A 26,927-nucleotide genomic window follows, 5' to 3' on the forward strand; every position below is an offset into this window, starting at 1 on the left:
GCAGGCCGCACTCTTTCTTCTTGGGCTTGTGCGTGGGCCCGGCGCGCTGAGCCCTCGCTCCCGTCGCCGCCGAGGCCGCTCGCCGTCGCCCACGACACAACATTTTTCAATGCCAGTCGTATGGTACGCTTCATAATGCCTGGTTCTTCGACTAGCCGTTAGCCGGCGCCGCAAGAAAAGCCCACTCTGGAGTAAGCAGCGGCTGTAGTATTGGTGGAAAAAAAGCAGAGAAGTCGATAAAGTGTCATCCCAAGCAGGGGTAGCGGCAGGGCAGAATTAAAAAGAAATCTGAGTTGAGGGTTAACTAAATTTAAGTTACTAAGATAGGCTAGATGGCGCATGCCGTTACGTCGATTCAAAGGGGAGGCCTTTGATCATCATCATCATCATCACTTTGGCGGGAAAAGCCCACTTTGGCGGCGGTTTGCGCGCAGGCAGCCGCGGCCGCGGTGCAGCAATCCTCCCTGTTCTGGGAGACTGTGGCACAACCAGCACAACCACAGCTTGGGGAGCGCGCTGCTCTTCGAGGCTCGAGCGGAAGCTCTCCGTACTCTTGTGCGCTCCGTACTCGCCACTATCGGGGCGCGCGGTGGCCCCGCGCCGTTTCATACCGGCTACGTCGCCGCTGAAGGCCTGGGTCGCACTAGAGAGGCTTTCTTGTCGCACAGGCCACCCGTTTTCGGGAGCAACGCGGCAGTAGACCATGTACGCTGTCTTAGCCTACGCGGGGGCAGCGGAGGCTCGGTAAGCGCCACTCGCCAACACCAGCGGGCTGGGCGCACGAAATCTCCGGACAATCCGGCCGCCGAGCCACCGAACGACCAGCGAGAATTTTCTCGCCCCGCCGCGGACCCCTCGCAGCGCACGCAGTCGTTCCTAGCGGAGATGCTCCCCGAGATGCAACCTCGTTGTTGCAGCAAGCCAGTAGCTTGATCGAGTCCCTTTCAGGCGCTCTAAAGGTTTACCTGGAGGCATTGAAGCTGTCAAGGCCACTGGTGAGGCTGGAAATACCAGTTTACCGCGGTTACGAGGATACCATCAGCGTGACCGACTTCACTATATGGGACTCAGCGACAGCGATATGCTCGCTCGTGTCGTGCCAGTCGTGCTTACGAAGCGAGCCGCGCAGTGGTACCAGCTTGCCGGTCACCGATCCGCCACGTTCACTGAACTCAAGGCGGCAATCCGTCGCTAATTTCTTCCAGTGGACTGCCATCGGAGGACGCGGCGTGAACTGGAGCTGCGCACACAAGCTCCCTAGGAATCCCTCCTAGTGTTTGTGCGGAGTATGGAGAAGCTATATCAAATCGCCGAACCGACAGCCCTGAACGATGAACACGTCGAGAGGGTTATCAGGTAGGCGCAACCCACTCTTGCGGCGTACCTGCGCGGCGCTCGGTTCCGCGACCTGGAGGAGCGAGCCGCTGAGGCTAAGCGGATACAGGGCCACATACTCGCTTCCCGAGCGTATCGCCCTCTTCCGCCGGCAGGCGAGGCTCTTGAGCCCCGCTGCGCGTGGAAGGGAGCTTCCTCTTTTTCTCGCCACCCGCCGGACGCCGCCCACGCAGTCGGAGCGGAAGACAAAGGTCTGTTGTAAATTAGCGAACGAGCTTTGGACCCATACACTTACGGACGCCACACGGCCAATGCCAGGAAAAAGCCTGCAACAACCGCCCTGAACTCCCAGGTCCGGCGGCAGGCGGAGACACTCCAAGGGATGCCAATCGCGGGAAAACCCGTGGTGGGCTGCGCTGTTTTCGTTGCAGAAAAGAGGGCCACATGAAGCGCAACTGCTCCCAGCCGCCGGCGCAGTTGGAAACGCAGGTGCCGGCCGAGCGGGAAAGCCCGTTCGGCCGAAGTAATTCTGGCCCCTCCCTAGGCCGCCCGGGTTACCACGTCGGAGGGCCTGCTCCGTTCATCAGTGTCGTCATTGCGGGCCGAGAATCCCGGCTTTATTGGACACGAGACTTTGTTCGGAGACGAAATGTTGTATGTCTTGCAACAGCGTTCTGTTCGCCTCAGGGAGTGCCGAGCTGCGTTCAGCCTTGCCAGCGGTGTTGCGCGTGCCGGCGGCGCCGCAAGGTTGACAGTTCGATGGTACGGGCGGAGGAGTCGATGTCGTTTTATCCGCCTACCAAGCCAGAGTGTCCCCGTGATTTTGGGCCGCGACTTTCTTCGGAAGTCCAGAATTACGATCGACATTACGATCCTGCTTTCTGACCCCCGATGACAACCCCCACGCCGCCGCCTCGACATGCCCACGCCTCGGGCGAAATAAGACACTGAACAGAGACGACTGAAACTTTCGAACACCGCATGACCGCATCACGCACAGAGGTATTGCGGCCGTGTCAAAGCAACACTGACTAGGCAGAGCAAGAGAGAAGTGATTGGATGGAAGAAAGGAAAGGAAAGTGCACTGGGGATATTATTGAGCTCAGTAGGGAGCTCACCTGCATACAACCCAGTGCGGTGGGGAGGGGCAATGCCACCTAGACTGGAGATAATTTCCTCTAGGTGGAGTTGGGCAGAGCCGTCGGGACGGACGGAGAAAGAGAAGTGGGGGAGCGAGAGTCCCAAGCCGAAATTCGCCATAAAATCGCCATGTCGCCATTTGTGATTTTCGGTCGCCACGGGCCTCTCAAAGTCGCCAGTTTGGCGAAAAGTCGCCACCAGTGGCAACCCTGCTCCGCGCACATTGAAACGGTCGGCCGTTGCAGCGGTTTCAATTTGAATTGGCGGCTTTGTGGTTGCGAATTCAGAAACAAGGTGGTGCACCAGTCGGCTGTTCGTAAAAAGTTGCGTACATTTTTGCTCAACAGATGTTTGATGCGGAACTTGTTAATAGTATTTTTAAATAACACATTGTAAGCGAACTGTGTGGGCTCTTTGAGTCACGGAATGAATGTTTTGTATTCTATACCAAAAGTAACATTTTGCCTGCGCCGTCTGGTGGGCTTGATGGTCGAAAACAGCGCTTTAGGTTGGTCAAGGTTGGTCACGTGGGGCGTCGATTTTTACGCCGCCTATAGGGAAGACAGGGAACGTCCAAGCTTGCGAGCCCTGCTTGGTCTTATAGTGCAGTAGTTCCGCTCCTGCGAACGAATGTCCTAACCCCAGTTACAGTCCTGGTACCGTTTTTTTTTTTTTCATTTTCATGGGTTTGTCTTATTTGAATATTAACATTTGTTATCACGCATATAATCTGTTTACGGCATCTTAATGCATTATGAATGGGATTTAGGGTATTTTCGTTGCCTTTTGTTCAGTTTCAGCTACTGCTTCTTGTACGTATTTGCGGGTTATCCCCTTTTAGGTTGTTTTCAGCTATTTCTGTTGAATATTTTTCTACACCGTGGTTTTCAACTATTGCAGGTATGTTGTGGCTGTTATTTCAGTTCGGATGGTTTTGTATGCTTTGGGTACGTTTATGCTGTGATATACCCCCATAAGCAAGTTCAGGTGACGGCTGGCTGTACTGACTAGGAAACGCATATACGCCCACCTAAATGCCTGTTCTCTCCCTCGCCCATGCGCCACGCTCTTCAGCTCCCGCTTCGCTCCTCCCCCGATAACCACGGAGAGTGAGAGAGCGAGACAAGCTGGATGTGGGTTGGATGCCGTGGATCCGTTTGTTGTCATGTTAATCACGTCCATATTTTGTGTGCAGTGGCAATTCGTGTGCATGGAGTAAATCTCCCGTTTGATTTCAGTGCGGGCATTGCCGTTGGGTATATGTAGGGTAGTTCGCTTTTGGGTACAACCCGATTTTCACACCTTGAACATATTTCAAAAGAATCAGGTTAAACCCGATTTCTCCGCGAATGTACCTTTCCAAAGTAGCGATCTGCACAATCGTGGGCTTACTTTTCGCGGTTCTCAACCAGTACTTCCTGGAAGCAAGCCCCACAAACACAGCTTTCGAACTCATTGAGCATATTTGCATAGCTCTACCTCTCGCAACCCCAGGCTGGCAAATGCTGCACTGACATTGTAATGCCTAGCTAATGGAAGCTGTGATGTCGAGATAACTTTCTCCCGGCTGAAATATGTTCGACGATTGGACAGGTCTCGAATGAAGACCGACATGTGGCAAATAAGATGTATGCAAATAAGATTGTGCCAAAAATCGATGACCAGCATGTTTTGAGTAAAACGTTTAATTTATTTAAAGTTACCAATGCTCTTTACTGGCATCATTACTGATTCATTTCCAAACGTCAAATTTCGGCGAGTGTTTGCTTAGAAAACTTTGATGCCCCCCCGACTACCAGCTTGAAACAAACACCCATTTTAACGCGTTAAGCGTGAACCCCACGGAGCGTTTTTTTCCACACGATTCGTGCGCGTCGGCGTTGCGCACGCCATATTTTTGCACCTGTGGGCAGCTTCTACCTCGGCCAGAAAATGACGCGCGACACGCACGACAGTGGGAGGAACCTGCTGACTTGCGCCAATGAGGAGATGCGCTCTTCATGGCGGCAGTTTAAAAGCGCCCCAGACAGCCGGCTGGCCCCGCCGGGGATGTTTAGGCCTACCACGGAGGCGGATATTTGATTTACGAGAAAGCAAAAGGAAAGGAAGAGCACTGGGGATATTTTTGAGCTCAGCGGGAGCAACACCTTTTCCATTCTTGTGAGCGAGGGGTGAGGGGCCGGAAATATCCTCCTGCCAAACCTCTGTTCCAGCCATTGTTACTTTTATTCTAGTAACGCTGGTTCCAGCGGTATTTCCTTGCAGGTGGTGCACAACGAAGGGGTGAAGGCGATCGGCTGTCTCCCGTGCTTGGGGGGCAACCAGTGGGGACGAATGCTCGGAACAAAGAATCGCAATCTAACACGAGCGCGGCGTCATGCTTGCATGCTTTAGCAGCGGTACTGGTTGCCTGCTGCCCCTTTTCTCTCACACCACTACCAGCATTTCATTGCCATCATTCCACTCCTTCCCCTCTTGCTGCCCACATCAGCTGCAGACAATTCTACAGTGCGTGCAAGTGGTGGCCACAGGCACAAGGTCTGTCAAGGCAGAAGCACCAGCGACCACACTTTGAGTTGTCTCCATGGCAACGTCTGCAGTGTGCAAAGACAGGTATATCCTCTCTTTTCTATCACTCGCTCTGTTGACGAAGCGACACAAAAATCAACACAGCATCATAAAAACTTCGCCGATATGCACCACCTGTTGCGCAGGCAATAAAAACACGCACATACTGAGGCCTCTCGTTGAATTCGAGTGCCACGGTTTGGCCGCAGGAAGCCAGTGCAGCGGCCTCCGCATTGCCACCAGTTGTGTTGTTTGAAGAAACAAGCCAGCCGTACTAGAACTTCACTTTGTATTTCATATTTTATACACATTTGATCACACTGACAAAGAGAAATCACACAGTGATGTGACGTAGATTCACACGCAAGGTAGCACTCGGTGCGCGTTTTGAGACACTCACCGGCATCTCACCGACATCGCATCACGCTTCTGAAGAGCCGCTGCACCCTTTGGTGAAGCTGTCTGATGCAACGCAGTCAGATTCGAACGGGCTGCCCGCCACGCATTACCGGGCACGCAGACGTAAAAAAATGGGGGCAGGCAACCCTGTGAAAGACTCGCACGGTGCGAATCACATGTGCAGCTTGTCTGCAGCAACACAACACCCTGACGCGCTTAAGTTTGTTGGCTTCGTGTGACGACGTATATTTTACAGCAACGAGTCTGCACGTACAAAATTTGCGACCCCATTCGCTCTCACCGGTGATCCTTTCTGCAGTCAGAGTAGGCTCAATTGAAAAGCAAAACCTACAATTTGGAAAATGTTGGCTCAGTGTGAAGACGCATATTTTACAGCAATGAGTTTGCACGTAAAAAAACTAGCAAGTCATTCGCTCTCACCGGTGATCTTTTCTGCCATCAGGGACTGCCAAATTGAAAACAAAACCTACAATTTGGAGAACAGCTCAGTGTTAAGACGTATATTTTACAGCAATCAGTCTGCTTGTAAAAAAATCAGTGAGCCATTCGCTATCACCGGTGATATATTCTGCCATCAGGGTAAGCCCAATTAAAAAAAAACCTACAATTTGGAAAAATGTCACCAAATCAATGCACATTTGTGCAATCGATGAAGCACCAAGCAGGAAATGCTGCTACTTGGACTCTGTGGTCCGGGGTGCCACACAACAGCCATTCTCTGCGTGCACTCACTCGCATACCTACGCCGGCAACGCAGGCGTTGTTCCAACCTCACCGAACATGCTTATATTCTGTTGCATAGTATTTGGTTTCCATACCTCCATCTACATGCACACACATGTGAGCAGTCACAGCACCAGGTGATGTTCGCACCCCCAAAGGAAAGAGCCAGAGCAGCGCCCTCCTCCCAAAGTCCCAAGGATCGATAAGGTTTTCTTTTACACCGGCTAGCCAAACACCACCTCCTTCCCTCTAGTACAGACAGCCACAACTGTGGCCACCTGCAGCTCACCTGGGAGTGCATCACACTTGCAGGTAGTGAGGGAGGAGGCCTTTATTCCTGGGAGGGGGTGAGGGGGGGGGGGGTGCACGGAGGGGGGGGGGGGGTGTCATTAGAGCATCTCGTACAAAAGGGGGATGGGGGAGTGGGGCCAGGTAATATATTAAAATGCGCATCTTTAGCTGTACACAGGCGAGCGAGAGAGAGTCAATTTGCAAATAAAAGGGCCTATCGCGTATGTACACTGCTGCCTATCCTGGTGGCTCCGTGGTCGTAGTGGGCGTGCTGGTCGTCACGGGCACGCACGGAGGGGCCTGGGCGGGCTGGCGCCCTCCCGCTGCTCCCGCCCGCTTGCCGAACAGGCTCCCCAGGAATCCGTGCCGGGCTGCTGCTCCCCCCGGGGCGTCCGGGTGTGGCGGCTGGACCGTGTGGGGCGAGGACTCCCGGCTCACCGAGCTGGCCGCCGAGGACTGGAAGGAGACGGACTGGAGGCGGGGCCCGTTGCCAGCCGCTCTGTCTGCTGCCAGCTCACCATGCCACTGTCCAGGGAGCCCGCGCTGCCTCGACGCACGGGACGCGCCGCCGTCTCTGCGGGGGGGAGGCAGGGGAGAGGAGACCGCTCATCACAAGTGGGCTCACACAAGGCTCTTCTCAACCTCCTGAGCGGCAGCAGTCTGGCCAGCTGGGCAAATATCAAGATGACTGCTCTCACCGTGAGTTGTGAAGTGGATGTGCCACTGGGTTGCCAGGGTGCGCGGGGATTTGGTGGTACTTAAGAAGAGGCAACAGCTCAACAATAAGTAACATAGCCAGCGTTTCATAAGGACAACGTCTGATGTTGGGGCATTAAAGGCCACCCAACAAGTGCACTACAGTATCCCGACCTTCGGAATTTCGACAAATGTGCATCAACTGCTGGAAGCGAAGAAAGGAAGACACGCAGCAGACTGAGTTCGTCACGCCTCTGCTTACAGGTCGCCTCTGCTCCAAAAGAGCCCGAGGAATGAAGCTTCCCAGAAAAGCGCCTCCCTTCCCCTCCTCCTGCCCCGACAGGAGAGAACACAGGTGCAGCACTCACGCTGGTCGTGCAGGTCGAGCAGCGAGTTGGAGAGGGCCGACCGCTTGAGGCAGGGGCTCTGCGCCAGCAGGCCGCTGCCCCCTCCGGCCCCTCCCCCGGCCCCTCCTGCTCCTCCGCCCTCTCCCGTGGCCTCCATGTCGGCAAGGCCCGAGTCCCGCTGGTCCCAGGGGCTGCGCAGCGGCTGCTGCTTCTCCAGCTCCCCCTCGATGCGCAGGCTCTCCATCTCGTCCATCTGCAGCACACACGGCGTGCGGGCGTACTTCTAAGCGGTGCCCGCAACAGCTGTCCCACAAAGGCGAACAAAACCTTCAAAGGGCCAACTAGCCTCTCATCTTGTGGGTTTTACCACAGTCATGTATTAATATTACAAACTGGCTCAAATTGCAGAACCCATCTCTTAGCTTTGGAGCAAGAACAAGGCCGAGGAAAAGACTGCAGTTTTGACCAAATGAATTTTACCTAAAACTTAAGCCTCTTGACATGCTTCACTCTCATGGTCTCTCATGGTCTACAATTCAGAGATTTAGGCTACAGTACTGCCATGACTGACATCGTAGGAACTGCACAGGGAAAATTCAGTAAATATCACAGGTAAAATTATTCTACTGTGGTTGTCTCTAAGTGCAAGCGTTGTTTGGCATGGTAGAATTACTTGCCATTACATCAAAGGCACCCACAGACCTCTACACGTTACAGGAAACTGTAGTACAAGCAGTGACGAGAGTGCAAGTAAGCGATGCATGCATGTGTGCATGCAGCGCTTCTTACACTAGTGGCAGCTTCCTTGGCATATTTGAGCCTGCTCACAATGGTAGGAGGCCAGACAGCCTGGCCTTTGAAACTGGGATTAGTGGCAACTGCCTACCAAATCCATTGGTCATTTACACTCAACGTAACGAGCAGAAATGACTTCAGAACACCGCACAAAAAATGGTGGTCAAGTTGCCCATATCAACTATGGGGCTTGGGGCTCTTGTTTCTGCAGACTGTCGTCCTGCTGCAACAAGCAAAAGACCATCACACTTTTCGCCCTCACTGCTAAAGCCCTAATCTTCACTCTGAACTTCAGCAACAAGCTCAGCAGCCAGCTGAGCACCTGAGCTCAGACTGCCAACAGCTCAGTCGATGCAGCTTCCCGTTGTTCAACCGATGAAATAGCCAATAGCATTATGACCACCAAAGAGTAGGTTACTACCACAGACATAACAGATCAGCAACGCCAACCTGCAGCAAATGCCCTTGCAAACTATGCTGGCATCTGCTCCCCAGCTTGAAGAGGTCCCTGTGAGCACTAGATGTATGTTTGGTGGTGCAACGTGATCACTGCTCAGTACCCTGTTCTCCCCACCACCAATCCGGGTACCCCTCCACGCATGCACGACTCTCAGAAAGCTACATGCTGCAGTACGCCTCAGATTCCCTCCCCACCCCCAACAACACAGGAGAACGTCCCTGCCATTAGTGCAACGCACACACTCCCGAGTGCCACTCTGCGTGGTGCGTGGTGGTGGAGGAGGAGCCCACTTGCCTCCAGAATGGACTCCCTCAGGTCGTCGACAAACTTGCACCGGTCGTGCTCGTTGCGAGCGTTGAGGGTCATCAGTGCCCGGTCATCCACCCGCTGGCTCAGGCTGATCCCGTGGGGGTAGTCTGCGGGCAGCAAGGGGGTCACACGCAACTAGCTAGCCACACACCGGGGGCTGCCCATTACTGCCCACCAGTGCCACACTTCATTCTTTGGAGAAGAACCTTTATTAAAGGGCGTCCGCAGTAGTAATCATAAAAGCAAGAAGGCCCTGAATAAGAGAGGAAAAATCCTCTCAAACACGGCTTTTGTTCTCAGCTTTTTAGCGGATGCACAGCTTTACGGGAAATCATTTTTATCAAGCGGCACGTCTTCACACCGTATTTACTCAAGTTTAAGCCGTTACTTCTTTTTTAAAGCAAGATGCAAAAGCCCAGATTCGAGGATTTACATTTAAATGCGCCAAGTACTCATTCAAATTTGGAAAATGCCATGCGGTTAGCACCGCCTAGAGGCCCCTCTAAAAAGACTATTCTGGTCCCCAGCATCCGCACCCGTAGCCAACCAAAGCGCAAGCCACGGGGGAAAGAAAAGGTTAGGAGAGGTCCTGATGTCACGTTTTGTGAAGCTGCTTCTGCCATGTCGAGACGTCCGCTGGGCCCACCACCCTTCCCCATCTCCTCAGCTGCGCCTTGCCTTCTCCACCCCTACTCCAGTTCAAAGAGCACCCGATAGCACATGCTGGGCCATGCAAATGCCAAAGAAATCTGTTCTAAACCAGCCGTACTTACCCTTTCCGCTTCTAATTTCATTAACACCCAAAGCTCGATCAATGCGCAGTAAAAAATGATCAGCAACATCCTGCTAAATTGAGCCTGCACGGCCACACAAGCAATACTGTCCACGAATGTCTTCAAAACGAGGCAACTTCCTCCACACTTCCTGCAATGCATTAAGGATGCTAGGGGCCTCTCCTGTGTGTTCCTTCCTCCGTGGTGCAGGTAATCAGCTGCCATTTTGATTATGAGCAATCAAGTGTTCCTGTATCAGAGTGACAGTTCAAGTTCAGCTGCTTGGTGCTGGTGTTATGTATAGTATTGCCTCTGAACGCAGGCTGAGCTGGCAACCATGAGCCCATTGAACCTGCACACAAGGTAGCAGCTCTGCACTGGTGAAGGTTAGGCCATACTCACAGGGGGCCTCGAAGAGTGCCACGTTCATGCCACACAGCGGCAGCGACTGTCGGAAGGCATACTGCACGCTGTTCTTCTTCTTGCTGAAGATCTTCGTCACCTGCGGACAGAGAGGAGGAGGAGGAGGAGGCACGACACCCGTCACGCTCTCACCCAGCATGCAGCACAGAGCAAGAAATCAGGCCGTGTGATGCGGACCAGGCTTCGGACCACAGAGTTTCTTACACACTTGAGGGGGGAACTGGCACTCAGATTGCAGGCCAGGATAGGAAGAAGGAAAAGATGAAAATCTCTACTGGCTTGGCTGAAGCATTTTTATGGCTACTGGATTCAATTAGATGTGACTACTGGGTGGGAAAATCGTGCGTGGACTCTGATGGAGGCAAAATGCAAAAACGCCGGTGTGTTTGAAATTTCGGCGCACATTAAAGATTGCCAGGCGGTCAAAATTAATCCAGAGCTTTCCACTACATCACGCCTCGTCACCTGTGCAGTGTCGGCGCGTGAAACCTCATAATCGATCGTCCATGGACCTTGCCGGTGCATGGGTTACTTGGATTTACCACCAGTGAAAATGTTTTCTCGTGCACACACATGAACCTTATAAGTCGGAACATAGGTCGAGATTTTTTACCAAAACATTTGCCAAAAGTCACCCCTCGACCTATAACGGTCATTGGCCTCATATTAGTTGTCATCTGGCAACCAAGCAGCCCGTCGGGCCCATCCAAACTGCAAAGGCACCATCGCCACCGACATCAAAATCAGACGCCCCGCCATCTTTGTTTTGTTGCTTCTCTCACTGTCAGTGAGCCTGTAAGTGTTATTTTCTCCTTGCTCAAGATAAGTTCAGCCACTTGGTGCCAGCTTCCCACAGCTTTCAAAATAAACGCTATAAATATGCGCAAACATGTCCGACCAGTGCCACTTTGGTGTCACTACAAATAGTGCACACTCCTGGCGTAAGCTGAAGGGGCAGCTCGGAAGACCTTTCGTGGACGCCGTGTTGTGCACCTGGAACGGAAGGGTAAGGTGGCAACTTCCTTTCACGAGCATCGTGTGATGTCGCTACGAATGGACAGCCAGCGTCAGCCCTAAGACGCCTGCTGGCTGCCTGCAAGACCATCTCTCGTGACAGTCTGCGCATGAGTGTCCCCTGCCTGGCGCTCTCTTCCTGCTGACATGGTCTTAACTCTTTCGGGACCGCCGGAAAAAGTGATGAAAAAGGGAGGTCTCGGTACAAATTTTTTATTACATAAAACAAAGGCACCATCCTGCCTTAGCATATACCAAAATTAATTATATGTTCTTTGACATAGAATACCAAGTTTTACTTCAACACTGACGACAGAACCATGAAAAAATCTGAAAGTAAGAACTTCGTAAAAAAACTAAAGAAAAAGATAGAAAAAAGCACAAATATAAAAACATTAAAAAAGAATAAAATTATTTCAGGATATACAAAATCCAACACAATGCTTTGTTTCTTTATCGCGAAAGTTTGATGCGGCTAGGTGTAACTGGTTTCTTGTTTTGTGTGTGATCTCTTTGGCACTAAGGCCTTGGCTACGTCGTCGCCCAGGTACACACCTGGCTCTCGTCTCGGCGAAAACTTGATCTGTTTCTGCACTGGTGGCAGGAGATCACCACCATAGGTAGTTAACACCCTAGCGAACAAATATAAACCAGCCAGAACATATTTCGAGCGCACAAACCTACTCCAGAGCCAATTGAAACTGAAACCAACACCCACCTTTGAGCGCGATTTGATGTTCCAGGCTGATCGACACCCGAAACCTCACTCGAGCTGAAATCCGATCTCTAAAGCCGCATTCCGACTCTTCACTGCCACTCTCATCGTTAAAATCAACAGTAGAAGGCGAAGATATGCGAGACGAGACGAGGCGGATTTCTTATCGCGCTCGCGCGAGTATGACGCCATGTTTGTTTACATTCGAAACCACTGCCCGTCAGAATAAAATATCTGATGCGTTGCCGCCTGGCGATAAAAAAAGAAACTTCACAGAACAGAAAACTCCAGTTTTCAAACTATCTCCCAGATGTCGCTAGGTGTTCCATCGAGCGAAAATTTGTATTCTGCAGGCTCGCGAAACCATCGATCATAAGTGATCGATGGCCTAGGGAGCGGTCCCGAAAGAGTTAAGAAATGCTCCATAAGCAATTCCCTGGCCTGCACCGACTACGACTTGCTGTGTGGAAGACAACCAGATGAAAGATTACAGGCACCTTAGACTAAATAAGTACTTATAGCCTCAATAAAACTTTTTTCCCCATTTCACGGCCGCAACAAAGGGGTCGACCTATATTCGGCTCGACCTATATCACGACTGATACGGTATTTACTCGCATAATGACCACCCCCCCCCACCCCCTGCACACACACTTTCCTTGAGGATTGCACCAAACATACTCCACATTCCTTCCATGCTCTGTGCTGCTCCGTGACTTCGCCATTTGTTGTGCAGCTGTGTTCCTATCTCTTTTTGTGGTCTTGGTGCATGGTGTACGGTTGGCCAGTACATACATTGCTACACTGTCAGTTTTAAACTGAAGCTGATGGAGCGTATGTTGAAGCATATGGAAACCACGTGGCTGGGTAGCACTTCAGTGTTGACCCAGTGTGTGGACGCTTCTGGCAAAAACCAGAGGTTTGGGCAATGAACAGGGATTGCTGTGTGTTTTGTGGGCCCAAAGAAGGGAAGTTTCCCGGTGTGGAAAAATAAGTTTTGGAGTGCGGAAAGACGATGTACTGTGGGCCGACAACGAACGTGAAGCCGCAAGCGACTTCAATGAACGGGACAACTCCGATGGCAAGTAGGAAGACGATGAAGGACAGGGGGCCACAAGCATATTGTGAATAAAAGAAATTTGTTTACATAGTGGACCTTTTTCCAGTACCGATCCTACTAGCGGACGCCCTGGCGAACTAAAAAAATGGCAGTAAGGCACGCCCCCAAAAAGTCGAGCTTTCAGAGAACTTGTGCAGAAAATATCCTGGTCCTACAGTCCCTCCCGCATCCATCCATCACCCGTACCTTTCACATGAATGTCAAGGTAGCAGGTGCGTGTTACCGTGACTAATCTGCAGTGGTTGAAGCGCCCCTTTTTCTTTACTTTTCATTTTCCTTACTTCCTCATTGGCAGCCATGTGCTCCCAGCGTGGTCAGCCTCAAACGTCTTTGCCCCTTTCCTTAGAAAGCCTTTTATGTGTGGACGTACGAAGCCACCACGAGCTGTCGAAAGAGAAAGAATAAAAAATTGCAGCGCTAGCAGGCATAGCCACTCCCCAAGCAGGAAGCTGAGGGGCCCCCTTCGGTTTATTTTGCTGGACGCACCTGCCAAGAATGGCGAACCGGCAGCCCGCACATGCGCAGATCGCTACTGGAAAAAGGACCACTACCTATGTGTTCTGACTGAAAAGCACGGTGTCGGCAGGGGGGTGCAAAAGGAGCACCTGGCAGTACAAATTGTTTCTCTCATTTCTCTCCCTCCAAGCCAGTAGACATTGCTCCTCTCGCCCATGGAAGAAAGGTAAACTCGGGAGACGTGGTGCCGCAAGCCTTCCTCGACACCGCTGCTCCCTCTGCGCTCCTGAACAAAGCTGGCTGCACGTAACCCATTTTTTATTGAAGCCTCGTGGCAGTGCTTGTGTGGCAAAGCGAAAGACCACATGGCCACATGCGGGCCGACTTTAATCTAACCTTTCCCTTGCCAAGGTGCAAGCTTGTCCCGGGATGGCACTCCATAGTCCTCTTTCGTAATCCTCCACGCTCTCACCACCTTCTCTATGCTTGCCGAGCTATCCTCCGAGCGAGCCCTCAGAGTTCCCTTCGGTGCATGCTGGCACTATGGGTGGAACACTGGAAACAGGAGAATGGACAGCATAGCCTTGCCAACCCCTGTACTGCAGCTGGCGGTCCCTCTGGGCTTTCCGTGCCAGTGAGCCCAGCCAAGGCTGCCCCCTGGTCTGTTTCCACGGCATGCTGCCCCCAGTGGAGTCCTCCACTGAGACCCTGCACACTCGGAGGGAGCGAGGGAGAGAGCAGCGTCTCACCAGGAGGAGGTCGTTGAAGAGAAACACCTCCCGCTGGTGCACACCAGGCCGCTCCTTCTTGTGCACATCGTACACCTCGTACAGGCGGCAGTAGCACACCAGCCTTCGATGCGCCAGGGCCAGGTTCTGCAAGGCGACAGGGGGGCCAGGTTGGCACAACACTCACTGAGGCAGGCACAAACAACGATGGCGCATGCTTGCTGTAGCCGAGGCACGGCACTTTCATGAGCTTTCGTTAGCTGAAGGGACCTCTGGCACCACCAAGGTTCCTTGCCTGGCAATCTATGCAGGCAAGTAGCAAATGTTGCTACGATTGCTCTCTGGAGCTCCCCCCATATGAGACTCCTGCCATCACCGCTTTTGTGTACCACACCACAGTGGAAGACCAGAATATCTAATCCCATGCTGAACACTAGACCCTTCACTTCACATAAAGTTCCAGAGGAAAAAAAGAATGCAAATTTAGCAACCATACTTGCAATAAGACCACGGGACACCAGGACAAAACAACACATGAACCAAGAGATGTAGTTGGGCTTGTTGATGTGTTCTTTTGCTCTGGGGCACCACGCCTAGCTGTCTCACACACATTTAGCAATGCCTCTTTGCATCCCTACCTTCCATCATATTCTACGAAAAATGAAGTCTTCTGGCTAGATTTAAACCCCACAATTATATGTACATCCTTGTCAGGCCAGACTTTCTAGGACGTGCTCAGATAAGCACCTCCCCAAAATTGGATGGAATGAACCCACCACCAACGAAGTAGAGGACGCCATATTTCAAGCGTGCTTGTCAATTCTCCCGCCCTTCCCGGTTTTGCTCTCTCCCTTCAAAGGTTGTCTGCGAGACCCTTAGCCCAGTGTTGCCTTTGCTTGCAGGTAAATGCACACTGTGGGGATCTCCATGCGATGGGATCTAGCACACTGCACACGCTGCTCTACGGCAGGAGTTGTGAGAGTACTGAGATACCAGGCTCTAGACTATTCCCAAGTTCGTTAACAAAAATATGAACTGTCATTATTTGATCCCAATTCAAAACCTGAATATTTTCTCCTTCCCAATGTAGATACAGTGCAGACGCCAGAAAAAATGCCCTGCAAGCAATAGAGTTACCCGGTGCAGTAACTGGCAGGTGCAGTGGAGATACATTTGACTTGGGTGTATGCTGGCACAAAAAAATTCACTGGTTTTCACTTGTCTATTAAATGCAGGCCACAGTTATAGTGAAGATGAGGTGGGGCTAGCCTCGACAAATAAAGTTTTTGAAGACAATAGCCTTTTTTGGTCTTCCTAAACACAAAAATTTTGCACTGTCTGTATATATGTCTGTCTGCCTGTCTTTCCCTCAATTCATCCGCCCGGCCAAAAGTTAACAGAATTCTTGAGCGAGACATTTATACAGTGGAATCTCGATGATGCGATTCTGGGTGATACGAATTTCGGGATGATTCAAATTTCTGAAAAGTACCAGCGAAATTGCATTGTTTGCAATGGGAAAAATTTCGGCTGTTACGAATGAACCTGTGCGGCCCGGCGGATGATACGAACGAGCCGGCGAGGCGCCTGACTGCCCAACGAGCAAGTGACGGCTCTCTCTCCCCTCTTTGTCACTCTTTCTCCAGAAACGGCCCTTTCTGCTCTTTCTGCTCGCGAAAACGCGCCGCGCACGCCCCATGCGCGCTGACACTGCCGCAAAACCACCCGCACGCTGCGCGCGGTGCGGCCAGCAACCGCAACATGGCAGAGCCTTCAGCCGCGAAGTGGTGTGGCCGCTCAAGCGACCGCTTCTAACCGCTCTTTAAAATGCCGCTCAAGGCAGACACGAAGTTTCTTGTGTGGTAAAGGAGCTGATAATGCATGCGAAAACAGTACTACAAAACATCATCCGTGCCGCTAGTGAAAGCGGCCATGAAATATCTGCCGGGGAACTAAACCTAACCATCTGCGGCAGAGCCAAAACGGCTATCTCGAGCGCTTCGCAAGTCGTCAGGCTCCTCCATTCTGCCGCGCGCGTTGTGCGCCAGTTTCTGACCAAAGTAGGAGCTACCGCGGGCGTGAAAATACAGCGCGCACAAAGCCGAGGCACACGAATCGCGTGCAAAACCGCACATGCGGTTCCCACTTGACTGATGCGGCATGTAATGAGCTTGGGCACCACGAATGATGAGACGAGCGCGAAGCTTTACGCGCTCCAGAAAGGACTGCTTTGCGACACGGGGGTTAAAAAAAGCAGAAAAAAAAAACACGAATTTCTTCACGCGAAAGTAAAAAAGAAATTAACGAAAATTCTTTCAGCGCTCAGTTTTTTTCGTCTGTGTTGGTTCATACGAATTTCGGATGATACGAATATTTTTCGCGGTCCCGCGAGATTTGTGTCATCGAGATTTTACTGTATAGGCAAAATAAACTACGAAATCTGGCAGCATACCGCATGCTTGTCAGCACTGTTCAGCAAGAAGAACATATTACGCGTATTTCAGGCATCACAAACACATAACTGATGCCAGCACTAAAACTAGACGTGGGCATAACTTCTGCGGTAACAAACAAACAAAAATGTGCTAAAAACAATATCTTCACAAAAGCACACAATGAGACTTGAACAGCCACTAGTTACTAGTAACGCATACAGTAAAAGCTCGTTAATTCGGATCTCACGGGACCGGGAAAAATGTCCGAATTATCCGAATGCCAAATTAATGAATGAACAGAAAAAACAACATTATAATCACGTTGGAGAAGCATACCTTTATTTCCTGAAGTATTTTGTAATAGTTGTCTGCTTTTTAGCGCAGATTCCGGCTGACATTACAATTTTTCTTAACTCTTTCAAGTGCCAACAGCACGCAAACTGTCGGAACTGCTCAGGCAAACGTCCTCCAATATCAAAAGCGCCTCAGAGACCTCTGGTGAGGTGCGATAAGGTCGCGGCTGCACCTCCTCGCATGACTCTTCGTCAGAATCGTGGTTTTGCTGGGCGTCCGTGACATCATTAATAATTTCTTCATTGGTCAGGAGACCAGCATTTGTCCGAATTAAGCGGTGCGGTGCCGAATTTTAACGAATTAACGAAGGTTTGGTCCCATAGACTAACATGCGTTTTGGCCGGGTCCAATAGAGCCGTCCGAAGTATCCGAATTTCCGAATTAACGGGTGTCGAATTAACAAGCTTTTACTGTAGTTACTTTTCTCAGTAACTTGTAACTGTAACTCGTTACTTTTAAGTTAAAGGAACTTGTAACTAACACTACTTACTTTTTTTTGCGCAGTAACTGCAACAGGACATACCGACAGGACATACTGTTACAGTTATTTCCTTTTTTATGAAAAAAATTATCCAGCAGCAACACTTGTTAAGGGCCGACATACAGGTCGCGCCTTCCCCTTTTTGGCACTTTCTTCTTTGCCATCTCCACGCCACCTTTCACCTTCGCACAACATGGCTCCCCTCGCAGTTTAGGAGGGGCGGTCGCTGAGAGTTGGGCTTGAGTGTGCCGCTTTTTAGGTTCCCTTTGTCTGCGGTTTTACCACGTGTAATTTCGACTACCTGCACGTCTCTCTACCTTCCTACTAAATAAACTCACTCGTTTGGTTTGTGAGTTATTAGTTTTCTACAGTAACAAAAAAGTAACGACATTACTTTTTCACAGTAACTGTGACAAGTTCCTTTTGTAAACTGTATAAACTGTAACAGAGTTACTGTTTTGGCCAGGATAACTAACATTAACACTGTTGCTTTTTACTGGTAATGTGCCCATGACTGCACAAAATACAAGAAAGGCTCAAGCTCGAGCCGTAAGCTTGAAGCTGGAGCACCGTGCCTAAACAGTAACAAAAGTTCCCAACAGATGGCGCAGCAGCAGTGTAAAGGCGGGAAAATTGAATTTGATTCAGCAAACCTCCACTGCATGGGCACTGAGACAAGAGGGGAACAGCGTGAGAGATGCGCAGGGAGGAGAGAAGAGGCAAGCATCGTCTTTGGACGACGTCTGCAGCGATGTGAGCAGAAATGCGGCCGAATGTTGGGCTTCATGCCTCTGTCGACCCTACGCTTTTGTTACAAAGGTAAGTGCTGCCTCAAAGAAATGTTTTCGTTATATAAGAAATGGCTAGCTCGGGGATCCCTATTCATCCGTAGACCCCCATTACAATTAAGTCTCTTTATTTGAAATATCTCTTACATGCACTTTCAACCTGATTGCTCAAAGCAGATCGATAGCTTGCTCCGCTTAGGGCTAACCAGCAAGCTGTGGATGTGTACTCAGAGCGACGCTCAGAGCTAGCGAGTGACCCTCCCAGTTACCGGCAAGTGTCTGTGCCCGTTTTTCCTTCCCGCTGCCCAATGTTCATGCCGAGCAACCCATTTCGCACCGGGCAAGAGACCATCCCCACCACCAGCAAAGTGCACTTGCACCTAGATGCCCCTCTGCTCCCTAATGCTTAGACTCTACAAAGCAGTCCGCAGAATCATTGGCAAGGGAGTGGAAGGCAACTCTGAATCGTTCGCGATGGCTAATGCAGCCGCTTCCATCGTCGCCCCAGCTACGGATGCTGAAATAGTAGACTTGGTTCCCTAAGGCCCCGGTGAGAGAGAACAGCATATCGACGAAGGGTCTCGCAAAGTACTCTAAGCGTGGTGCAGATGCAAAAAAGGCTCTGCTTGTTGCGAAACACAGTCGAGTTCGTGGGAAGCAACAAACACCTCATGCTGTGCCTGAACAAACTCTAGCACGCACTCCCTGCACCCAGTGGTAACACCCAACAGTGCAAGATCACGGCCATTTTTGACCCATTAAAAGTTTGTTTCACTCAACATACCAAACTCACCGCTTCTGCAGGGTTGTCAGCAAATTCAGCTGTTCTTACTGAGCTTTTACGAAGCAGTCGCATATATCTATTTTTTTCGTTTTACCGTTCGCTTTGCTATAACGAGTGGTTACTGTACACCTTATTTAAGTTCCTTTGTAACACATGAAAATTTTACCCATGTATTTAGCGCACCCCAACTTCACATCGATTTTCTCCCCCTTAAAAAATCTGAAGATTAGGCGAGTAAAAACTGTACTTGTAGTTTCATTAAAGGGGCCATGAAGACAAAATACAAGTTTGTTTTATTCCAAAGATTTGGTGTTCTATAGTGCTCCCAGCACTTGTCTGGGAGCAAACGATGCTTTATTCACTGCGAAATCAACTTTTAAGCTTTAAATTTTCATTCTCGCGCCAAAACGTGCGCTTGAATGACGTTTGCAATGACATCATAAGAACAGGTCTTTCAGCTAAACTTGGTGTGGAGTGGAGACTTGCTTACTGTTAGTAAACCTAGATGGCGCCACCACACCGTGGCAAGCTGTTTTCTGCCTTTGGTTTGTTTGTGACCGTATTTAATCCTGGCTTGCTTTTGTTCGTAGGGAAAATCGTTTCGTGAAACATGGTGCTCGCTCGACAAATATGGTCACATAAGACACCGTCACTTGCGTCATCAGCCAGTGTCGCCTAAGACAACCCCAAAGCCCCGCAGTGCTGTGCATCTAAACGAAGCATAGTGCGCGCAGTACCAACAGCAGTACGCATCGGTACTTCTATGTTTACGTATGCTTTCATAACTTCCACTGTTTCTCCTATCATTCTAACTGATATAAAAAAGTGTGCCCTAAATTTAAGTGCAAATAGATCGTTCGGCAAGCTTATGAGTTCTGCCTAATTTGCGTTTGGTTTTGCCGGCCTCCGCCAATCGCGGAGCTGGCTGCTATGACATCATAGGTTTTGTTGCGGGAAATGAGCTAGTGGGTTGCATGGCCATTCCCTTTTTTTCTTAATTATGCAGCTTATTCGAGCAAAGTTTACGTTAAAAGTGGTGTCAGCACGATTCTAATGAGGCAACCTTTTGAATGAACCAAACTTGCATTTTGTTTTCATGGCGCGTTTAAAGAGCCAAACGTAGTTTCATTAAAGAGCCAAACGTAATCCCCCCCCCCCCCCCTTGAGAAATTTGTGCACGCCATCCGAAGCGAGAGCAAACAAGCAATAATGCAGCCTAGTGAATACGCAGTGCCCCCCCCACCACAACCTAGGGAAGGTTCCTCGTGCTGCCCTGGCTCCTGCTAGCGCGGCAGCTGCCAGTACGTACGTGCCTCGGGCAAGAAACGGCGGTTACAAGAGGAGGCCAGCAGGAGCAAGCGCTCGGCCGGGCAGAGGCCACCACTCACGGGCCGCTTGCCGACGATGGACTGCTGCACCTTGAGCACCTGGCTGACGTGGTCGGAGCCCGGCCGGAAGGGGTGCGCCTTGATGCGCTCGAAGATACCCGTCAGCATGTCGCGGTCCAGGTCGTGGCCCTCGTCGATGCCCCGCAGGTTGCGCACGTAGTCCTCCAGCTTCATGCGCTTGTCCGCCTTGACCGAGGGCGTGTGCAGGTCCGTGTTCAGCAGCACCACCGAGAAGGCCAGCACAAAGATGGAGTCGGCCGAGGCCAGCTTGGCCACCACGTCCGGGTTGCAGCGCGCGTACCGCTGGCTGAACACCTCCACCAGGCGCTCGATCTTCTGCGCCTCGCCGGGCATCAGGAAGTGGCTTTGGAAGCGGCGCAGGGCCAGGTCCACCTGCATGCCGGCAAAGTCGAACTCCTCGACGAAGCACTCGAGCACGCGGCCGTTGAAGGGCCGCTGCAGGTCGCCCAGGTACTCGCCGATGCGCAGCTTGCTCAGGCCCTTGCGCGACACCAGGAAGCGGGCCACCGCCCGCGGGCACGCGTCCAGGAACCCCCGCTCCACCAGGTACCGGATTCCCTTCTCGGGGCGCTTGTTGAACAGGTTCAGCCCCACCCGGTACTGCCGCTTGCGCTGCGCCTCGCCCCCCTTGGTGCCCAGCGAGTCCTTGGGGCTGCCGGGACCCTGGTGGGGGTAGAGCAGGAGCACGTCCGAGGCCGGCGGCGAGCACGAGTAGGCGGGGCAGTCCACACTGTCCTCGCTGTTCTCAGAGATGTTGCTCAGCCGCTTGTCCTCCGGACGGCCCGAGGGCAGTGCAGGCTGGCCACTACCATTGGGTGGGGCTGCTGCTGGGGAACCTGGGGAGCCACTGCCGCCGCCATTGCCACCGCTCAGCACCTGGGAGCAACCACCAAGGACAGAGGCTCGCACATCAACGCAGCAGGTGCCAACAAACTCCACATATCCGACAATCTTGGAATGCCTAATGCAGTAAGTCAGTGGCCTCCATTCTTCAAGCTGCCCAACAAGGTCACTTCCGTGCCACGTGTCGTCGGTGCTGCAAGGTCATGCTGCTCCATGGCACTCAGCTTCCAGCACCCCACTAAAACTCAAATACAGTCTACACTCGTTACAGCGGATCCGGCAACACCGGACTTTCGGTTACAACAGACCATTACTGCTGGTTTGTCTGGTCCCCATGCATTTTAAATGGAGTCCACTCCGCTCACAACGGACCTGGCTAGAGCAGACTATCGGCTACAACAGACTAAATTTTGGGCGAAAATTGTTTCGACTGAACGTTTACAGCGGACTTCCGCGGGGCCGGCACCCGATGTGCTTTTTATTTGTTTATTTTGGCAAGAAAACTATTATGTCTGGCAACATTGCTGGCAGCCGGGTCGTTGGCGCAGCCAAGCCAAGCCAGTGGCTTTTTTTTTTTTTTTTTTGCGACCAGCGGCATGAGCGGCAGGGTAGCTGATATCACTGTCAGTTAATTAAGCGTAATTAACGCTGTTGAACATGGGGAAAAAACAGGCTGACATCGCCAGAAGTACAGGCCTGTCTAAGCAGGGTGTCCGCTCTACCGTCAAGAACAAGGCCGCTGCCGATAAACGCGACTCCGGTAAGATTGAAAACAGGGCTATCGAATACTCGAAGTGGTGCACTGAGAGGGGAGTCTGCCCTCGTCAGTTTTTTTATGCAATAAAAAACTCGGGTTCAGTGAAGTTTGGCTTTTATTATTCCCACGCATGCATCGTTCCCGTTCCGTTCGGTGAAAAAGGTAAGAAATGCCTCGGGGTTGTTCCCCATCCATTGTGTGCAATCTGCCGGTAACCGTGCGCAGTCCAACTGGTCCAACTTTCGATTTTACAGCTGTCCGTCATCAGATTATTTCATTACAGCTGTTTCAATGACCAGAATAAAATCGGTAGAAATGCGGAAGCTGCCTTGAGGGAACGTCAGGCAGCGATACGATTTGTTTGACGAACGGTTTCGGGAAAACCTGCCTCGTTGTGAGGGGATTTAAAAGAGCCTAGCTAATGCTGATGGACACGACTGATGTTTTATAGCTGGTTTATAATTGCGCCTAGTTATATTCTTGCTTTATTTGCTCAGCTTATCTTGCGTCTTTACACGCTTGACCGCATGCGCTAGGCCTTTTCGAAGTGCCGGTGCTAAGCTTTGGAAACGCTGTTTACGCGATTCTTTGCCCTCGCGCAAACACTGTGCAGATGTGCAGACGTGCTGCAGGAGTGTAGAAAGAACAAAGTATGTACTGTGCATGCAATATCAATCAAAGTACCCACTGTAAGGCTCCCCCCTCCCCAATCGGATACTGCATACTTCGGCTACAGCGGACCTTTTTTCCTTTTTTTTTTGGATTCAGAGGGTCCGTTGTAACGGGCGTAGACTGTACAACCTAATTCCTGCAAGACACTTGACCACCTTTTGGAGTGGATGGCACACCATACGCTCAATGACCGCAGAACGAGGACTTCCCCCACGGACTTGCAATTACTTCCATCACTGCAATGATTTCTCTTTCATCAAATTCTCCAATTTCATTGCTCCACAGAGCTTTCCATGCCTAATTCTCACTGCATACTTCAGCAGTCATGGTCGTGTAGTTCACCTGCTGTACATCCTCCCCATCACATCTGGCCCAGCTCCAGTGAAAAATCCTCCAGTGAAAAATCCCACACGATATGCCTTCCAGCTGAGCAGCAGCAGCAGTTTCAGCCAAAGAGCAGTGAAGAGTGTTGAGGGGTCACACTGCGCGGCACAGGTTTCCGTCGAATCACCCGTGTTCCCTCGATTTAAGCTGGGATGCCTCCTACACAAGTTCGCTCTCCATTCCATTCCTCTAGCTTCCAGTACCCAAGTGACTCAACTATTAATTCTACATCCATTCTTTGAGCTGACCTTTCTTTCTTTCAAGGTGGTGCTTGGTGTGGATGATGGGCCCTGTGGCCATCTTCTTCAATGTATCATTCCCGCCACAACGAAAGCATCCTGTCCTGTACACTAAGTTGAGATGCACCTTTGTCGCAGTGAACTGAACATCACTCAGAAATGTGCAGACTGTGATGTGACCAGGTGCCCTGCTCTGAAGCAGAACAACTCAAGCCCTCATCAACACTGCACACACATTACAGCGTGCCCCACCTAAGAGCCCAATGCTTGCATCACCCTCAGCACAGAAAGTTTGACTCTCATTGCCGCAGACAGCATAACACCTGCACTGGACATACTCACGGGAGAGTGCTTCCAGCTGCCGGAGCCTTCCCTGGCAATGGTGGAGGAGGGAGATGAAGAGGGACCTGGGATGGAGGACGACCGCCGGGGCGCCTGTGGGGGCACCCGTCGACTGGCAGCTGCCGCCGCCGCCGCTGCCTCCGCCAGGATGCCCTTGGTGGGGTGGCCCGAGGAACGGTGGTGGTGTGGGGGCCAGGGCAAGGCCCCTCCCCCTTCCCCCGTAGGGGGGCTGGTGCCCGTGGCGGAGGAGGGCCCCAGCAGGTCGAGGGCATGGATGCGTCGGGACAGCCTCCGCTCGCCCTTGGAAGCGCTGGCCAGGTCCAGGAAGCGCTTCTGCATGCAGTGGCTGCGGAAGGCCCGCTGGATGGTCAGCGCCGCCGTGCGTGCCCGCACGCCCCCGTACTTGCGCTCCAGCATCTCCACCTGCTTGTCCAGGAGGTCCTGTGACAGCTCATACCTGCAACCACACAAGGGGGGCTCTGTGGCACCGCTGCTCTTGCCTCGTCCTGCCACAGCAAAGCCCCGGTGTAAGATGTACTTTTAGGTGCGGGGGACAGTGTAGTGGCCCGAAAAGCTGTTAAGTAATGTAGGTGGCAAAGGTCATCTGGTGGCAGAACTCGTAACATTGCAGCGTTGTAGACTTCCGCGGCTTCGCCAACAACCACATGGAGCAAGGTAGTTTGCAGGCACCAGCGGCATGCGTGTAAAGCAACGTTGTTGGTGTAAGCTCATCGTGTGAGCTCACACAACACGATCTTAATGCGTGATTTTACCTCGATGTTCGAACATCTGCGAGAGTGCGGCCGTCCTAAATTTATTTAAAACCGTGCCGAAGCTCCTCTGAACATTGGGCACCGCCAGTGACTCCGACAACATCCCTTCATCCGCACTGCTTCGTGTGCGAACTATAAAACACGGACAAGGACGAAGGACAACACTGGCGCTTTTTTTAAGCGTCGTTGTCGTCCTTCCTTCTTTCTTGCCCGTGTTTTATAGTTCGCACTTAACCTTCAACAATGTATGTTAATCAACTAGGTCGACTCTCCAATTTTCGAAGTTGTGCAACCTCATTTACGACAAAGAAACATCAGCATATTTGCTGCTAGTTTAATACATATCAGCAATTCAGTTGCCTTCCTTGAGTTTCGAGGCGCTGGCTGTTCCGGCAGCGGATGCTTCCTTTTCGCCACTGCTTGTACTGAGTAGCTAGGAACGATGCTGTAGCCAATGGGGAAATCGATGGCACTGCATCACTTGCAAGCGCGCACCTCTTTAAAGTTCAGTAGTACTTCCCCTTTAACGTCCGAAAAGTACCGTTTCGCACAGCCACATTCTCAGAGAAATGCCAACTGCAAGTAGCATCATTCTCTGCTGGAGATTGCTGCAGAGCACACATTCATTCATTCATTTAGGATCACGGGGACGTTTTCTTGCTAGCTATACGTACCGGCATTGCAGTCCTCTGTAGAGCATTTGCACCCCATTTTTTTGTTGCGCAAGCATGGAATCCCACTTGAGTGAGTATTCACCGGCTACCGCGGCACATATTCACCTCGGTTCGGTGTTTTATACATACTTTTGATTGTTACCGATTCAAAACATCTGCCCAGAACTCGTTGAAACACTGCAGCGAGCGCAAATGCTTTCCCACGGCATTCTCCAAATTATTGCCTGCTCAATCGACCGGCAGAATCGCCCAAGCCACGATGAGCAGACGGCCGCTCACGAAAGCTGCCGAGAAGGCTCGACAAGGAGCCAAAAAGATCCGAACACCTCCAAGTGGCTGGCGCTCGGGCAGCTTCTTTTCTCTCGTGCTGGAGGGCACTGCTGTCAATGGTCTCCACGGTGCCTGTTTGGCGACTTCGTTAGAACAACGAGTAAACGTTCGTTTTGCAAGCTGTGTCCTCACCTAAAAAGTATATCTTACACCGTGCCTAAAGAGCACCCGTCTCCTGGCTGCAGGCGTCCTCAAGCGCACAACCTAGCCACACGCTCAGCACCACCTGGTGGCTCTCTGCCCCAGACATTTCCGTTCCACCCCCACCCGCCCTTCCCACTCAACTGGTTCGAGTGCATCCTCGAGCGCTTGAGGGCCTCGTCGTCCAGGCGCCGCATCTGGCTGGCCTTGCGGGGTGGGGTGCTGCCGCGGGCAGGGACGCCTCCCTGCTGGTCGGCCCCATCGGACCCGTCCCCCTCGGGCCGTGCCTGCTGCTTCTGCTGAGGGGGGCCCCCCGGCCGCAGGTCAGGCGGCTGGCTGCGTATGGGCAGAGGGAGAACGATGACACGGTCTCTCGATGCAATCCCAGTGGCCACCTTCAGCCGTGTGGCGCAGTGCGAAGAAACACTAGTCTCAACAAGCACAATCGCTACTGCAACAGTGGATGCATTTCCCTTTTCCCTGGCTGTCCATCATGACCCAATCGGAGCACGAGGCTTAACACCGAGGCTTGCCCGGATGATTCAGTCGTCCTGCTTTACTCTCTGCGCTGCACTGCACTGCATGTGCCCTGCGTGTTGTTTATAGCTCATCGGCTGCTTTTACTGCCATTTGTCATGCCTTCCACATTCGTCCCTTTTTGTTGCTTTGTCACCGAAACCCTCGCATTAGTGGCCTTTTCCACATAGCATCACTTGCGCACAACTTGTATCAGCTTGCATAAACAGAGCTTCACTGTTTCAGTAATCCAAGCACCTCATTAGCTTTCACCATTTTAATGCACTACAAGAATCAAAACGTTCAAATTACAATGCCACTTTTATAACCCAGCACGCATCCAAATGGCAAAAGAAATGCGGTGTCCTTCCACTCCGTGAAGAAGGATGACCAGCAAGGCTGGCTGCATTGCAAGGAGTGCACGAAACGAAACCATCTTTGTGATTTGCGAATAAGCATACTTCCCAGCTGATTAGCTGACTGAAACTTGGAAGGATTAGATTGGTTCCAGCAGACAAACATGGGGCTGTCCGTTTTGCTCCCACATATTAGGCGTCCTACTGGGCAACACATCGACTCAAAACCACTCGACCACAGAGGGCAGCAGGCTGGTGAGATCGAGCTGCGAGACATCCGCATTCAAATCTCCCACCAGCACAATGGGCATGTCACCGGTGGGCTCGTGAAGCCTA

General features: G+C 51.6%; 1 protein-coding gene across 4 annotated transcripts in view; it reads right to left on the reverse strand.

The window, feature by feature from the left end:
• Positions 1-5,315: 5,315 nt before the first annotated feature.
• Siz (Brefeldin-resistant Arf-GEF family protein schizo) overlaps positions 5,316-26,927 on the reverse strand; it is a 29,214-nt gene continuing 7,602 nt past the window's right edge. For 2 of the 4 annotated variants that reach the window (XM_077683161.1, XM_077683163.1), the window contains exons 2-10: positions 25,864-26,055; positions 23,802-24,258; positions 20,544-21,440; positions 14,335-14,460; positions 10,260-10,359; positions 9,070-9,191; positions 7,542-7,773; positions 6,996-7,051; positions 5,316-6,948 (exon numbers count right to left, since the gene is read on the reverse strand). In XM_077683161.1, coding sequence (XP_077539287.1) covers positions 6,715-6,948; positions 6,996-7,051; positions 7,542-7,773; positions 9,070-9,191; positions 10,260-10,359; positions 14,335-14,460; positions 20,544-21,440; positions 23,802-24,258; positions 25,864-26,055 — 2,416 coding nt within the window. In that variant the 3' untranslated portion in view covers positions 5,316-6,714. Of the gene's footprint in view, positions 7,052-7,541; positions 7,774-9,069; positions 9,192-10,259; positions 10,360-14,334; positions 14,461-20,543; positions 21,441-23,801; positions 24,259-25,863; positions 26,056-26,927 lie in introns of all 4 variants that reach the window. The other 2 variants (XM_077683162.1, XM_077683164.1) reach the window with 2 other exon arrangements.

This window comes from Haemaphysalis longicornis, unplaced genomic scaffold, assembly GCF_048455015.1.
Source record: "Haemaphysalis longicornis isolate Haplotype H1 unplaced genomic scaffold, Haemaphysalis longicornis Haplotype H1 scaffold_9, whole genome shotgun sequence".
In the NCBI taxonomy this organism is placed as follows: Eukaryota; Metazoa; Arthropoda; class Arachnida; order Ixodida; family Ixodidae; genus Haemaphysalis; species Haemaphysalis longicornis.